At 40.0% G+C, this 14282-nt stretch overlaps 2 protein-coding genes across 3 annotated transcripts; both read right to left on the bottom strand.

The window, feature by feature from the left end:
* Window positions 1-319: 319 nt before the first annotated feature.
* dnajc8 (DnaJ (Hsp40) homolog, subfamily C, member 8) lies at window positions 320-5666 on the bottom strand. The gene is made up of 9 exons (XM_030740805.1): window positions 5566-5666; window positions 4915-5016; window positions 3612-3668; window positions 3420-3486; window positions 3053-3147; window positions 2898-2969; window positions 1037-1128; window positions 823-898; window positions 320-706 (listed from the first exon to the last, which is right to left on the bottom strand). The coding sequence occupies exons 1-9, from the start codon at window positions 5635-5637 to the stop codon at window positions 587-589; spliced, it is 753 nt and encodes a 250-aa protein (XP_030596665.1). The 5' UTR covers window positions 5638-5666; the 3' UTR covers window positions 320-586.
* Window positions 5667-6440: 774 nt separating this feature from the next.
* On the bottom strand, window positions 6441-14092 carry LOC115787825 (heterogeneous nuclear ribonucleoprotein R). 2 transcript variants are annotated; one of them, XM_030740560.1, is made up of 15 exons: window positions 13898-14092; window positions 13123-13283; window positions 12911-13029; window positions 12692-12799; window positions 12460-12573; window positions 12132-12308; window positions 11821-11956; window positions 11497-11702; window positions 10936-11085; window positions 10729-10850; window positions 10100-10638; window positions 8148-8208; window positions 7147-7207; window positions 6767-6869; window positions 6441-6629 (listed from the first exon to the last, which is right to left on the bottom strand). In XM_030740560.1, exons 2-12 carry the CDS (start codon window positions 13277-13279, stop codon window positions 8174-8176), a joined length of 1863 nt encoding a protein of 620 aa, XP_030596420.1. In that variant the 5' UTR covers window positions 13280-13283; window positions 13898-14092; the 3' UTR covers window positions 6441-6629; window positions 6767-6869; window positions 7147-7207; window positions 8148-8173. The 2 variants fall into 2 exon arrangements, with proteins under 2 accessions (XP_030596420.1, XP_030596419.1); XM_030740559.1 differs by lacking the exons at window positions 6441-6629; window positions 6767-6869; window positions 7147-7207; window positions 8148-8208 and having other exon boundaries at window positions 9156-10638; window positions 13898-14091.
* Between the last annotated feature and the right edge of the window lie 190 nt (window positions 14093-14282).

Here is a 14282-nt window from a genome sequence, read left to right as displayed (position 1 = left end):
GAATACACTGAAGACATGCAGAAGTGATGGGGACAGACACTAAATGCAGAGCTTGCATATGTAAGTTCTCTACACAAAAATCTTCTGACACCATATTTGACGGCAGTGTGTAAATCCAATCTATATTCTGTAGCACTATGAAAAGAAACCATTATAGCCATATAATTTAAAAAATTGGATGCCACATCGCTTTAGATATCAGTCTCCTAAAACGTCTTCTGCAAATTCAACACCCTTTGTAGACCACAGTGAAGTAGGCTTGTTAAGACCAAGCTTTATTTAGTGTAAAAAAAAAAAAAAAAAAAAAAAAAAAGCAAACAACAAACCATGTTTTCATCATCTATTACATAAAAGGAAGATGCATCATTTCTTTCTTACACAGGGCAGGTATGATCTCCAGTTTCAGATCACAAATATGTACATTAGAAAAACCAACTACAGCTGTCAGGGTCGAGGTGTTGTCCTATGAGACTATGCTGATGACTGCGTGACGATGATGATTACACAGCTGACTGCAGACAACAAGGACAGGATACACAGAACTGTTTTTAAACAGTGGATTTTAATCGAAAAGTCCAGTTTTACATCATTCCCTCTGCTCCATCTTAACTTTAGGGGGCTTGAGGAAAGACCTGTTCTTCTTCTCTTTGGTCTTGCCTTTGGCCTGAAAGTTCCTCCAGCTGTCCACACGCCCATCTCTTGTTTCCTGAAGCAAATAAAAATATGTTATTGCAAATATATGTTCACTTAAGAAATGCAAAAAAGGCACAGTCATCATGTTTCCATTTACAGATAAGTAACCACAGATGTAGAAAAGCGCACCTCAAAGTTTTTCTGCCATTCTCTCTGTCGCTTTGCGTTCTCTGCCGCCTCGATTTCTTCTTCTCTTGCCCTTTTCCTGGTAAATTAAGAAAAATTTTGGGCACTAAATTAAAACATTCTTCATTTATAAAACAAACCAAAAAGTGGCGAGGCCAGGTCAACATTTTATAATCCTACAGAACATCCAGCAGGTTATAAAAATCCCGCCATTTACCTTTCATGCATTTCCTTTGCTTCCCTCTCCTTCCTCTTGATTTCCAGCTCTGCGAACAGCTTCATGGTCTGTTTATAAACTGCTTGCTTGAACTGGAGATGGAGAGAAAAAATAAAAATATATGTATCATATGAAGTACAGTGATTAGCAATGCCTCTTTAGAGCAAGAAGGTTCCTGGTTCTAAAACCCTGGCTTGGGCCTTTCTGTGTGGAGTTTGCATATTTTTCCTGTGCATGTGTTGCTTTATTTCACACTCCAAATTTCCAAAAACGTGCATGTTAGGTTAAGTGGTGATTCTGAATTGGCCATGGACTATAGGTTGATTAACTTTCAACTGCTCCCTTTAGCAGTGGATTATATGCCTCCATCTCACCCTATCCTCAGCATCCCCCTCCATCACACCAACCCTCTGCATGTCCTCATTCACTACATCCACGAATCTCCTCTGTGGGTCATGGACAAAGGATGCTAAATATTCAGTATCAGTATATCCACCATCCCTCCTATGCACATGTCCAAACCACCTCAGCTCTGCCTCTCTAACTTTGTCTCCAAACTGATCAACCTCAGCTGTCCCACTGATATACTCATTTCTAATCCTGTCCATCCTGGTCACTCCCAGTGAAAATTTGTAACACCTTCAGCTCAGCTTCCTGTTTTTTTTGTTAGTGCCACCGTCTCCAAACCAGCCATCACACCAGGTCTCACTACCATCTTGTAAACCTTCCCTTTCGCCCCTGCTGCTATCTTTAAAAAAAAAAAAATCACCCGTCTCCACCCGCTCCACCTTGCCTGAATTCTCATGTGCACTGTTTGTAACTTTTTGACCTCAGGTATTTAAACTCATCTTCCTTCACTGCCTCTGCTCCTTGCATCTTCACTGATACGCCTGTTTCCACCTGCTCACTCTACAGATGACAATGTCACCACTGAACATCATAGTCCACAGAGACTCCTGCTTGGCCTCATCTGTCATCCTGTCCATCACCACTGCAAACAAGAAGGGGGTCAGAGCTGATCCCTGGTGCAATGCCACCCCAACTTTAACCCATCTGTCACTCCTACTGCACATCTCACCACTGTCTCGCTGTCCACATACATGTCCTGCACCACCCTCACATACTCCTACCACTCCTGACCTCATGCAGTACCACAGTTCCCCTCTTGGCACCCTATATGCTTTCTCTAGATCCACAAAAACGCAGTGCAACTCCTTCTGACCCTCTCTATCAACACTCTCTTTCTTGCTCTTTCTCAGCCATACTGCTGCTGGCTGATCGCCACCTTTCTCCTTAACCTAGCCTAGCTTCAACAACTCATATCTTCAGGGCATGGTCCATAAGCATTATCCCTTGTAATTAGTACAGCTCTGCACATCACCTTTGTTCTTGAAAATTGGTACAGTGCCAGTTCACTGCTTAAAGTGTATGGATTAAAGCTCTGTATGAAAATATGGTTAAATGTGGCTTGTAGTCTAAAGCATTTTGAGCAGTCAGTAAGATTAGAAAAGTGCCATATAAAGTCTTGTTCTATTCCATGAACAAAACGCTAATGCACATGATCAGGACTATAATAAAATACTATATATTAAATATACTAAAATAAAGCTTTAAACAGCCTTTTCCCCCTCACGGTTATACTTTTATCATCTTTGCTAGTGTTCAAGTCTCCCACTGGTTTGCATTGAGGATTATTTGAGTGCCACGCCTCTCTCTTACGTCTTGGTATCACACAATTTCACGATAATGACAGACCTTTTCTTGTTTTCACTTTAAAATATTGTGGCTTTGAAATAACAATAAAAGGATGATTTAAAAAAAAAATTCCATTGTCTTAGTAACTTTCTTCAAAAGAACTTACCATTTCAGGATCATCTTCCTCCACATCCAGTGGTTTCCCTTCTTTCTTTAACTGTTTCCTTTTCTCTTTTACCTTTCAAATGAAATGAAATGGCACTTAAAAAAATGAAGACGAAGATAACACGGAGAAAAAAGAAGTCGGTGTGGAGTACTCACCATATGCTCCACATATTCCTTTCCTGCATGTATCACATCTAAGGCTCTCTTCTTCTGCTCTGGATCCAATAAGAGTTTGTACGCCTTGTCCACAGCTAGAACACAGCACGTCATTCAGGCTCAGTTAAAGATTGGTTTTAATGTAAGATGAGCAGAAAACTGAGTCAAATGGTTGTTTTTTGTACTAAACAATGGACAATGGAACAACAATGGAACAAAGCTGGGCTTTTTTAAAACTTTTTTTCAGACTATTTTTGTGTGAAATGTGTCTAAAATATGTCCAAATAGCCAATAAAAACCCATTTTCATTAACTTGAAGACATGCAAAATTAAAAGTAATCAGAGATGTGCATGAGAGAAGTAATACCTTCGAAGGCTTTCTGCGCTCTGTCTGGATCATCCTGATTTTTGTCTGGATGGACCAAAATGGACAACTGCCAAGTTAAAGAGATTTACAATTAAAAGCAAAAACTATCAGCATCACAAAAACAAGTCATGCTTGGAAAGATAAGGTCACTGAAATGCTTCCCCCCAGTTTTCTTTAATATGCTTTCCTTACCGCCCGAAACCTTTTCTTCAGTTCATCATCTGTTGCATCTGGATCAATCTGCAGCACCTGAAAAATGATGTGAAATTGACAGTTGTCAATACAGTAAGACATCAAAGTGTTGATACATTAACAATACGCTGAAATCCAGTGGTTAGAGAAATATGTGACCCGATATGACAAAAGGAACCGCAAGTCGCAGGGGCTAATTCTTATGCCAATAACGTATGAATCAGAGCTGTATTGAGGGTCATTTCTGGGTCCACGGCATGCTCTTGGCAACAAGGCAGAGATCGCCGTGTAGTTACATTTCAGGCCTAAGTCATTAAACTGTCGTAGGTTAAATTGCACAGACTGTTTTAGGTTTTACTTAAAGTTACAGTTAATATGCTTCACTTCAGAGGAAAACATCATCCATAATAACATTTGAGCATTTTGCTATTCAAGTGGTCTGAGAATTATTAGACGCTTGCACCTCCTAAATTTATGTACAGCACTTTGGTAAACTGTTGTTGTGTTCAATGTGCCATATAAATAAACTTGACTCGACTCCTCTGGGTTCTGTTATCAGAATTCACAAAATCTTGTCCATGACTAGAGACTCTGGGCAATCACAGGTCCTTTCAGACTGATCATGTCATGTGAGTAGTATATACTAGTATAAAGTGAAAATTACTGAATAGAATGAATTAGTGTTGTGCACTGAGTTAAGCAGAAGACTGTCACCTCTGAGAGCATGATCTGAATCCTAAAATAAGAAATCAGTGTTCACTTACTTTTAGAGGTGTCTATTTTCAAATTCTGTTTTTTTCTTCTTCTTCTTTTTAGATTTAAAATTTACAGGTTCCAAAATGTTCCCTCATTTAATTTTCATTATGTTATTACAAACAGATTATGGCTTTTTGGCTGTTCGTCAGACTGGTTATGTGCTATTACTTTAAGTCAAACTTTATTGTTGATTCTGCGTTATGTACAGGATATAGACAGGACTGAAATGTTGTTTCCCTTGACCCACAACGTACAGCTACAATAAAATAAAACCAATACATCAAAATAGAACAGAGAGCTATAAAAATATGATATAAAAATAAATAGAAGTATCCCGTACAAATATTACACAAGATTCTTAAAGCTATATACATTATTACAGTTCTTTGTTAAAACTACTAAGTATAAACATTTATTAAAAGCCTATATACTTAAACCATTAAACTATATAATAAAGCCATCTTGTTAAAAATACAAACTACGCAATGATAAAATAGGTAGCATATTAAATAATAATAATAAACACACCATTAGCGCACTAGATTACCTCAAAAGGGTTGAGATTGAAGTATGATGAGCCAGGTCTGAGGAGTCTGTCAATCTGCTGCTTGGAGGTTAACACTGAGTCTCGCTTCTCAATCTGCTTCACCTATATATAAAAATATATATATATATATATATATATATATATATTAGAAGAAAGTATGAGAACCCTTTAAAATACAGTGTTCAAGACTAACAAGGATGTCGGAATACATTTTTATTTTCTTCTGAATGACTTCAGCAGCACTGAAGAAGGAAATTAGAATTAAGAGAATGATGCTCTTCATCTTTCCAGGGGAGCTGGCCTCATTCAATAAACACTGAACATATACACTGAGCCAGCAGCAGCTACATCAAAGACCCGCCTGCAGAGTAACTCAAATTAAGCAAGCTCACGGTTTAGTTTACATGGCTTGTAGTAATACCTGTTGAGAATAATGTAATAAAAATAAGCCCAATCTTGGGTGGTTTTTTTGTACTAACACGAGAATGAACCTGCTCACAAACATCTCGTTTAACGTTAGCATCTCGTTAGCTGATGTCTGCAGGCCTCGTAGGTGACAAACGCGGTAACCGCTGAATAAACGGCTTCAGCCGGTGCAAAGAGAGCAACGACACGTTAAAGTGAATAATCTAACACAAAAACTTGCCGTACCTCAGTGTAAAAATTTTGAAATAATTCATCCGACACATTCTGAGCAGAAGATTCTCCCTCGGTGGCCGCCATCTTCGCTCGGGTTTACATGTGACGTAAGGCACCACGTGACCATACATTAATAATAAACTGTGTGTAACCTATGTAAATATTTTATAAATTTGAAAAATACAATGAAATATTAAAATGAATCAATATTCAGTGTTAGAGAGGCTAAAATTGTTTTAATTAAATATTGAATTCCCATCTTCTGAAAACAGGAACTAGAATGAGAATTTACTTCCGCTTCTACGTATATTTATTTATTTTAATCTCACGGCACCCATCCTCATAACATTTAGTTACGACCGAGCATAAACAGCGGTCGTGCCTTCAAAACCCTCTGCTTAAAACATTATTAAGCAGGGCTCTGTTGTAGCATTTTGTTTTTTTTCTGAAATTCGTAACCTTTTCCAAAACACCCCCCCATCAACGTCTGCTGGTGTATTCACTGTACTACAGCTTGTTAAACATCTTAAAAGTGTTGACCATGGTGCAGAAAGCCTAAGAAACTAGATGCATATTTATTTAAGCATTCAAGACTTGAAATTTCTTTAAATTTGGAAAATTATGTGTTCCCTGTGTTCACATTCACTGATAACAGGTAATGGGCTGAGTATAGTCAAGTAGATTGAGTAAGCCTGCAGTGATCCACACTTTTACATGCCCACCCTTATTTCCACTGGTTTGACTGAAAATGTGCTGAGACCATCTGCTATAATTTACTAACCCCACAATAGTTCACTCAGCTCAGAACAGCTTCCAAAGAGGAATCAAAAATGCTGTAGTGGTTTGAAATAAAAATATTCTGTTAATATAAAAGAAAAAAAAAAAAATTGCACACACAAAACTGCACATTTATTTGTGTAATAACACGTATCAAACAGTCAAATACATAGATCGTTTCCTTTCCCAGTGATAAATCTTTGAGCTGGACAAATGTGCAGTGGCAGTCTGCTAGGTGGAGCCAAAGTCCTCTGATGGAGCTCTGGGTCACGCATCCATCTTTCTCCTCTGTTTTGGCCCTAAGACAAAAGGCAGGGCATGTTTTTATTTATTTAAAAATCAAGTGCTGCAAATTCTTCAAATCTCTGACGCATAACACTGCTCTGTCTCCAAGACTGAGAAGTGATGTAAATACTACAATGCAAAACCTTCTCACCTCTGACTTCTGCTGAGCTCGAAGCAGCTGATGTGCCTGCCGGATTTTGGGCCTCGTGGTGTGCGGTTTATCGTCAGGGATGTGAAATCCTGAGAACACTGCCCTAGAAAACACACAAACAAGGCATGCTAACAAAATGTGGTAGATCAATTTCTAAACATTAACCATCAAACCCCGAACATGACCTGAAAGACTAGTACAAGATTAGTAACTTTATAGTTTTACTCTATTAAAAAAAATAAATAAATCCTTTAGACTTACTTGTTCTGGGATGTTTAGAACTAGGACATCCAACATTAATTAAAATCTAAACAAACCTAAAAATAAAATGTTTCATGTCATATTTAGTCTGAGGATTACTTGATAATGAACAATCTTACCAATCAGTCCCTTCCATTTCTGTGAACCCATTCACATGGATGGGGGCAGCTCCTTTACTGCCTGGTGACAAGAGGCAACATATAAAGACAGTTCTGACATGAGAAGCCGTTAATGGAAACTCCAGCAATTGCAGGTACTTTAATCAAAATGCGTGTGTGTCAGTAACTAGCTCTACATCCTCGGCTTACCTGTGAAATATAAATAATGTAGCCCTTCTACTGCCATCTTGTGGCATTAAGAGGTAAAGTCATCAGCTTTGAGGTGCAGCCTTTGTTTAAACACAGGCCAATTTCACAAATATTTAAGACAGCAGCTCTAGTTCAGTTTGAATAAGTATGAAAAGCAGCTCCTCTAGTAAATATGAACCTCCTATTTAACACCTATTCAGCTCCAAAAATGGCCAATAAATGCAGTGTCGGCTAATGAAACAATGCACCACTGGTAGTGTTGGTGCAGAGCTGCTACCTCTAGTGGTGCAGGAGGGGAAATGTTCATCCCTCCCTCATCACCCAAATTAAAGAATGTGTGAAGACATCCGAGGTGATTTTGGTGCCCTAAGCCAAGACAGGCAGCAGGTGGTTTCATGATTTTAGGTTTATAGTTCTTACCAAATCCTTGGCTGGCTGCCATTTCAGACTGTTTAAATCAGTTTAAATTTGTGCATGACTCCTGTTGACCTTTAAGTGAAAAATTTGCACTGCATTTGTGAATGAAGCACACATTGTTCCCATGTTCTCTAAACCCCAGAAACCTGCTGGTTTGAATTATTTCCAATGATTCTTCAATCAATTTTAATGGCTTGTCTTCTTTATAGCCTGGAAAGGGAAAAAAAAAAAAAAAAAACCACACTCATACCAAAAAAAAAAAAAAGGTTGATTTACAGGAGAGTATATTAGCAAGGAGACAATAAAAGAATAATGTATAATTACGGCTAGTGTTTCTCCAGAGATTACAATTAGCTAGAGAAGAGGAGACAGTACTCTGTGCAAGGCTAGCTCACCCTTGAGTACCGTTCAGGTGAGTCCCTCATTCTAGTGGTGCCGCTCTCAATGCTTCTCCACCTAGGCAGGTTGGAATAAGAGGACAGACACATGAAACAAAATACAATGACACCATGGCACCAAAACGCAAAGGCTAAGAAACGCAAAAAAAAGAAGCCCAAAATAAAAATTCTCTCTAAACAGATCCTGACAGGTGATTGCCTGCTATTGCCGAAGGTGCATTTTAGGAAATTTGGATGGTCAGATCCTTGATGTCTTCAAAAGGAGAGAAAAAGACGATGAGACGATGTGCAGATTTTGGAAATTAGCTGCAGACAATCCATTCCAAGTCAAATGTGTTGCTATAAATGCTGTAAGTTTGTCAGTATCAGGATCAGTGTGAATAAATTCTTACTATTATCCAAAACTGTCCTTGTCTTGAAAGTTTGTGGATCCAAACTTTAATTTTCATAAGATGCCCTAAAGAAAGGGGGAGGGGGCCCTGGCGTTGGGAGGTGATGGAAATTTACACCTGTGAAAATCATGTGTTACTACCCACTGTTCCCCAATTATCAAATGGTATGAGGTTTGTCAATAAAAAGTTCAATAAGCATGTGTATTATTTTCACAAGAGTAAATTACTTTCCATCTTCTCTTCATAAACGACAGCATTAAGTGACTGTAGGCTGGTTGTGCACCATTAGACAGGAACAATCTTGGGTAATTGCAAGGAGTCAAATTTACAATGTTGCTGCAACATTCACAACATGGATTCAGTGCGCAGGATATTACTGCAGTCTGAAGAATAAAAATCCTGTTTTTTATATCATCCAGACACCTTTCAAGTTCTTGTCCCGTTGTCTGCATAATTTCGGTTGTTTGTGATTAACCTTTGAGAGAGAAAAAAAAATTTTGACTTGGAAAAGAAGATATTCATCCAAATGTGAGAATTGAGATTTAAAAAAAAAAAAAAAAAAAAAATTAAAATCAAATACTGAATGACAACACGGAATTTGAGTATCTGACAATTGACTGATGCTCAGCTGAGTTTTATTGAAACGGAACAAACGTAAAAGTTATAAATACAAAGAACATCAGAGAACAAACTGCTATGGCTCTTAAGGTAAGCCAAACCAAATTCTACTGGGCAAGTTTAAAGAAAACATAGGAAGTTATGGTATCAGTTTTAAAAAAACAAAACAAACAAAAAAAAAAAAAACACAATTTGTCTATATCTAGAAATGCTAGGCATACACTTTAAACATTACAAAACTTTGATTTTCTTCCTTCCTGTGGATTCTTTTCTCCACTGTTGCAAAAAAAGGAAAAAAAAAAAAAAAAGACGTAAGAAGCTCTACCATATGCATTTATTTACAAGCAAGTCCCTAAAGCAACTATGAGAAACCACAAATAAAGGGAGTACAAGAAGGAGAAGGGAGGAAGGGGGCATGGAGAGAAACTTCCTGCAAGGCAATATTCATTATTTAATGTTGTCTCAGACTTTTGAGAAGGAAATGTCCACTTATTTTTTTTTTTTTTGGGTAAATGTTCGTTGTTGGCTTTAAAAAGAACCAGGAACAAAAAGTAACAATAAAAGCGTTTTTTTGAGTGTTTTTCTTTCTTTTTTTTTTTTTTTTAAAGACACGTGTCCCAATGTAACCGCAGGAGTAGGAAATGATTCATACAACGGTTACGTTCATTTCTTCAGCCAAAAGGCTTTCCAGCCAATCATCTTGAGCCAATTCTGGGGTCTGTCCGGTTTTTTGTTCTGATATATACAGATTTTTTTCATGAAGGATGAAGAATAAAAAGTCAATCAAAAACATTGTGGCCAATCTCCTGTTTTTTTTCTTTTTATTGTTGTTTTTCTCTTTTTTTTTGTTGCCAAATACCTTTTGGTGCATCTACTTCCACTGCTGCCCATAAGAATCCTGTGAAAACTCCATGGTGTCATTACTGTAACCATAGTTACCGGAATAGTCGGCCCCTTGCTGCAGGGGCTGCTGGGCGATGGGCTGGGACCCCCAGTTCTGTTGGTTGTTGGTCTGGCGGCGCTTGGAGTCAGGTTGGTTAAACACGTCTGCCTTCCTCTTTCCGCCGACGTTTCCGCCGCGATTGCCCCTGGCCCCGCGAGGACCACGGCCCCTCTGAGGCTGGAAAGGGGCACCCCGCCCTCCTCGGCCACCCCTCGGACCACCGAGGGGCGGCCCTCTTTGGGCGTAACCACCGCGGCCTCGTGCCGGTGGAGCTCCACGAGCCCTAGGAGGAGGTGGCCCGCCCCTGCTGGGACGAGTACCACGGCCCCTCATGCTGTACACATCTTCGTAGCCGTAGTAAGGGTCTTCATAGCCACCACGGTAGTCATGATAGTCGTAGCCATAGTAGTCATCATAGTAGTCATCATAGCCATAGTAATCTGGTGGATAGGCATAGCCCCCTCGGCCACCGCGACCCCTACCTCGGCCTGGCGGAGGCATGCGTGGAGGTGGGTAATAGTAGTAGTCGTCATACCTGGAAAAGAAGAGGATATTACTTGGTTAAATTAAGATTCCTTACATGAGAAGACGTCAGCAGCTGACCAGTCATATGCCTTTGACTCACCCTGCATTTCTGGTAGTCTGCCGAGCTGCTTGGCGCTCTTTCCTCTTCTTGTCTGGGGGCTTTGCCAGGACAATTTCAATTTCTTCTCCTCCCAGTTCCTTCCCATTCATCTCCTCCATTGCCTAATCAAACAAAGAAATCCATCAATTATAAATCACAGAATTATCACACAGGCAAATTGCTTTGACCAGAGGATAAGAAACTCACCTTTACGGCAGCATCCCTTTCTTCAAAATGGACAAAAGCGTAGTCTTTCAATTTCTTCACTCGTTCCAGCTTTCCAAACTGGGAGAAGGTCTTTTCAAGAAGCTCTTCAGTCACTGCTGTAGCCAGCTTCCTCACAAAAAGCACTTTTACCTGCAATAACAGAAAAGCAATATGTTTGTTACACTGTAGAGCGTGCTTGGTGTGTCTTGAATGGTAAATGGTAAATGGACTAGTTCTTATATAGCGCTTTTCTACTCAGTCAGAGCACTCAAAGCGCTTATACAACACGTTTTTACATTTACCCATGCACTCCCATTCATACAAGCACTTCCATGTTTTTTTTTACTAAGCTAAGTGCTTTTTAATTAACTAACATTCACACACATTCATACTCCGACAGAACGGTCGGAGAGCAACTTGGGGTTAAGTATCTTGCCCAAGGATACATTGGCATGTAGCCTGGAGTAGCCAGGAATCGAACCGCTGACCTTCCGATCAGTAGGTGACCTGCTCTACCTACTGAGCTACAGCCACCCCTAATGAGACACTAAAATTGCTAACCTTGGCCATGACCTCTGGGTCTGGCTCAGCTACAGGGTCAGCCCACTCCACAGTGACTGGGTTCCCCCACACTTTGACCTTGCCACTCATCAGGCGACGGCGAGCCTGTGCTGCGGACTTGTGGTCCTCGTACTCCAGGAAACAGAAACCACGATTCTTCTTCTTGTCATCTGGCTGGTGGTACAATATCACCTCTTGGAGACCCTCTGTTAGGTAAACAATAAAATCTGACTATCACAACAGTAGTTGTATCATAATTTAAAGGACAGGATTTATTTAAATGAGTCCCTAAAACAAACAAAATCCTGCACGCTATAAACAAACCTGTCACTTTGCCAAAGTCTTCCAATATACTTTCTCTTGTTTTGTTCTTTGGAATTGATCCGACAAACAGGCGGTTGTTTGCAACAGATATACAAACTCCCAAGTACTTGCCGGGGCGGATTTCATGGTTATCACACTGTAAAAATAAAACAGAAGAGTTAAAAAATGAGGGAAAGGAATTGAAAATTGCAAGCAACATTTTGAAGCATAATATATTTCACTTTCCTTTAAGGTAATCAGTCCATTTCACAAAAAGGTAATCTCCCTGAGCTGTTTAATTATGTACTGATATTTCCCGCTACGCCACTTACAAGCTTCACAGCCTTCTGTGCATCATCCTTATTGCAGTATGTGATGAAGGCATAACCTCTGTTCTGACCAGATAGTGGGTCCATCATTAACCTGAGGTCCCAGATGGGACCAGCAGACTCAAAGAGCGGCACCAGCTCATCTTCATACAAATCCCTCGGGATTTTTCCAACAAAAACCTGAAGAAGGAGAGCAGGAAAAAAAATGTACGTGAGTGTAAAGGGTTGGAAAACACTGCAGCTTAAGACTTTATAATTATTACTCAAATATTTTAAAAAAAACAGCCTTGGAAATCATAACAGAGGTTTGATCTCTCAATCACTTCTCTACCTCAGTTCCACTGCCTGGATGAGTGCCTTTGAAAACGTCCTCAGGTGGAGGACCCCCATATTTTCTCTGGCCAGTAGTGACATCCAGGGTGTACCCTGTGCGCTCCAACAGAGCCTGAAACACATACACACATACAAAACAAACACTAATTGAGCAGCGGCTGCAGAGGCGTTGATATGACATTCATTCTGACCCTCTGCACAAAACAGCATAGTCAAATGACTTTGTTTACCTTTATTTTTGCCTCATCTGGGCCCTTGGTGGACTCTTGTACTTTACTTCCTTGTTTTTCTCTCTGTCTGTAGGTCTTCATGACTCCACAAAGGAAAGCACTTTTATTCTATATTAGAAACAAATGAGATATCATCATGTGCAACTTTTTGTGTCAAGATAAAACTCCTCTCAAGGGCAAAGAGGTATGCATATATTTATTCTTTTCACATGTGGATACCTGTACGTGGGACAGGTCGCTTTCTTTGAACTGCTGCAGCACAGTAAGGGCCCCCTCCTCATTGAACTCCCGCAGTGCATCGATAGCCCTTTCGTCCAGGTCAACGTACGCCACCAGGCCTATGGGTACAAGGCAAGTTCACAATCAGGTTCAAGTACAGAAAAACAGGTATATATTATTCTTGTAGTGAAAACAAATGTACAGCCACTCACCTGTCTGGAAGATATTATCTAGACTTTCAGCTACTTTCTGGGGCAGCCCAGCATCAAGGAGGGTCTGGTAGTTCTCTGTGTGTGTCGTAGTCACATCCATGGGCTCTTCCTCCTCCTTTACCGGGGCAGAACTACCGTTCACCTCAGCAGCAGCCATTATCCTTTAATAGAGCAAAGAAAAACACTTTAATTTTAATGGTTCTTATGTTATTTAGCTTAAAAACATCAATAAATATCAGGATGGATGGCTCCTAAACTAGATTTCTGCTCCTGTCACTAACTCGACTGTTGTCAATCATATTAATTTCCAAGCTTTATAATTTTAAACGGGCCTCACCAGAATTGCAATTCTTACAAATACAGTTTGATACCTATAATCGGCGTGGACACATTATATTGTACAACAACCTGGTCACTTAAAGAAAACACGGACAGCCACACAGTCCCGCCCCCCTTCACATGCAGCCTGCTAGCCAGCTAGATGAATGCTTTTCTTTTTATGAATTTACGTCCACTTGCTTTTAATTCCATAAGAGCCTCTTCTAAAAGAAGGTAACGCTGAATAGATTTTATAGCATTTTGGCCAAGCATGATCCCCGAATAGGTTTTCTCGCCCTCGGGAAAAAGCAAACAAAAACAAAAAAACAGTGATAATAGCTAGCTTTCTGGCTGGCTAACGAGCTTACATACGAAGGCCTCACCGGGCAGAAAGACACCTTTCGCAAATCAAGCACACACGCGCCGTTCACGAGCAAACACAGTTAGCGAAACTCACCAGAGTGATTCAGGAAACTAACTCCGACGTGTGTTAAAACGTGAAACGACTAGCCTGCTGGACATACAAATACTGTCTAAATACGCGGAATATATTTGAGTCTAATCCACGAGACAAATTTCCAGACAGATAGGTCTCGTCGTCGGCTCGCCCGAACAACGCCACCGCTCCGTAACCATCGCGAGATGTGGACGAAAACTCGCCGAGCGAGGGCGAGCGTGTTCGTTTTGATAAGCCTGGCCGTGTGTGCTCATACCGGACAACTTGAAACTTATAGAAAGTTTAATATGTATGCTACTGCTGAAAAGCCCCACTCACTTCATACTTTAACAGCAACAAAACTAGTGGATAATTGGGGCCAAGCTAAAAAGGGCATAGCAAGTCA

The sequence above is a fragment of the Archocentrus centrarchus genome, chromosome 11, assembly GCF_007364275.1.
Source record: "Archocentrus centrarchus isolate MPI-CPG fArcCen1 chromosome 11, fArcCen1, whole genome shotgun sequence".
Taxonomy (NCBI): Eukaryota; Metazoa; Chordata; class Actinopteri; order Cichliformes; family Cichlidae; genus Archocentrus; species Archocentrus centrarchus.
The sequence above is the reverse complement of the archived record's forward strand: the minus strand, read 5'-3'. Positions and strand labels throughout refer to the sequence as shown.

Excerpts from the sequence above, each read along its gene's own strand:
- LOC115787825 (XM_030740559.1), bottom strand. The coding sequence starts at position 13,279 with ATGGCTGCTGCTGAGGTGAACGGTAGTTCTGCCCCGGTAAAGGAGGAG. Across the intron at positions 12,574-12,691 it reads CAGATGAGGCAAAAATAAAG|GCTCTGTTGGAGCGCACAGG; the intron begins GTAAACAAAGTC and ends TATGTGTTTCAG. Across the intron at positions 10,851-10,935 it reads AAAGGGATGCTGCCGTAAAG|GCAATGGAGGAGATGAATGG; the intron begins GTGAGTTTCTTA and ends TTGTTTGATTAG.
- dnajc8 (XM_030740805.1), bottom strand. The coding sequence starts at position 5,637 with ATGGCGGCCACCGAGGGAGAATCTTCTGCTCAGAATGTGTCGGATGAA. Across the intron at positions 1,129-2,897 it reads AGGAAGATGATCCTGAAATG|TTCAAGCAAGCAGTTTATAA; the intron begins GTAAGTTCTTTT and ends CTCCATCTCCAG. Across the intron at positions 707-822 it reads AATGGCAGAAAAACTTTGAG|GAAACAAGAGATGGGCGTGT; the intron begins GTGCGCTTTTCT and ends TATTTGCTTCAG.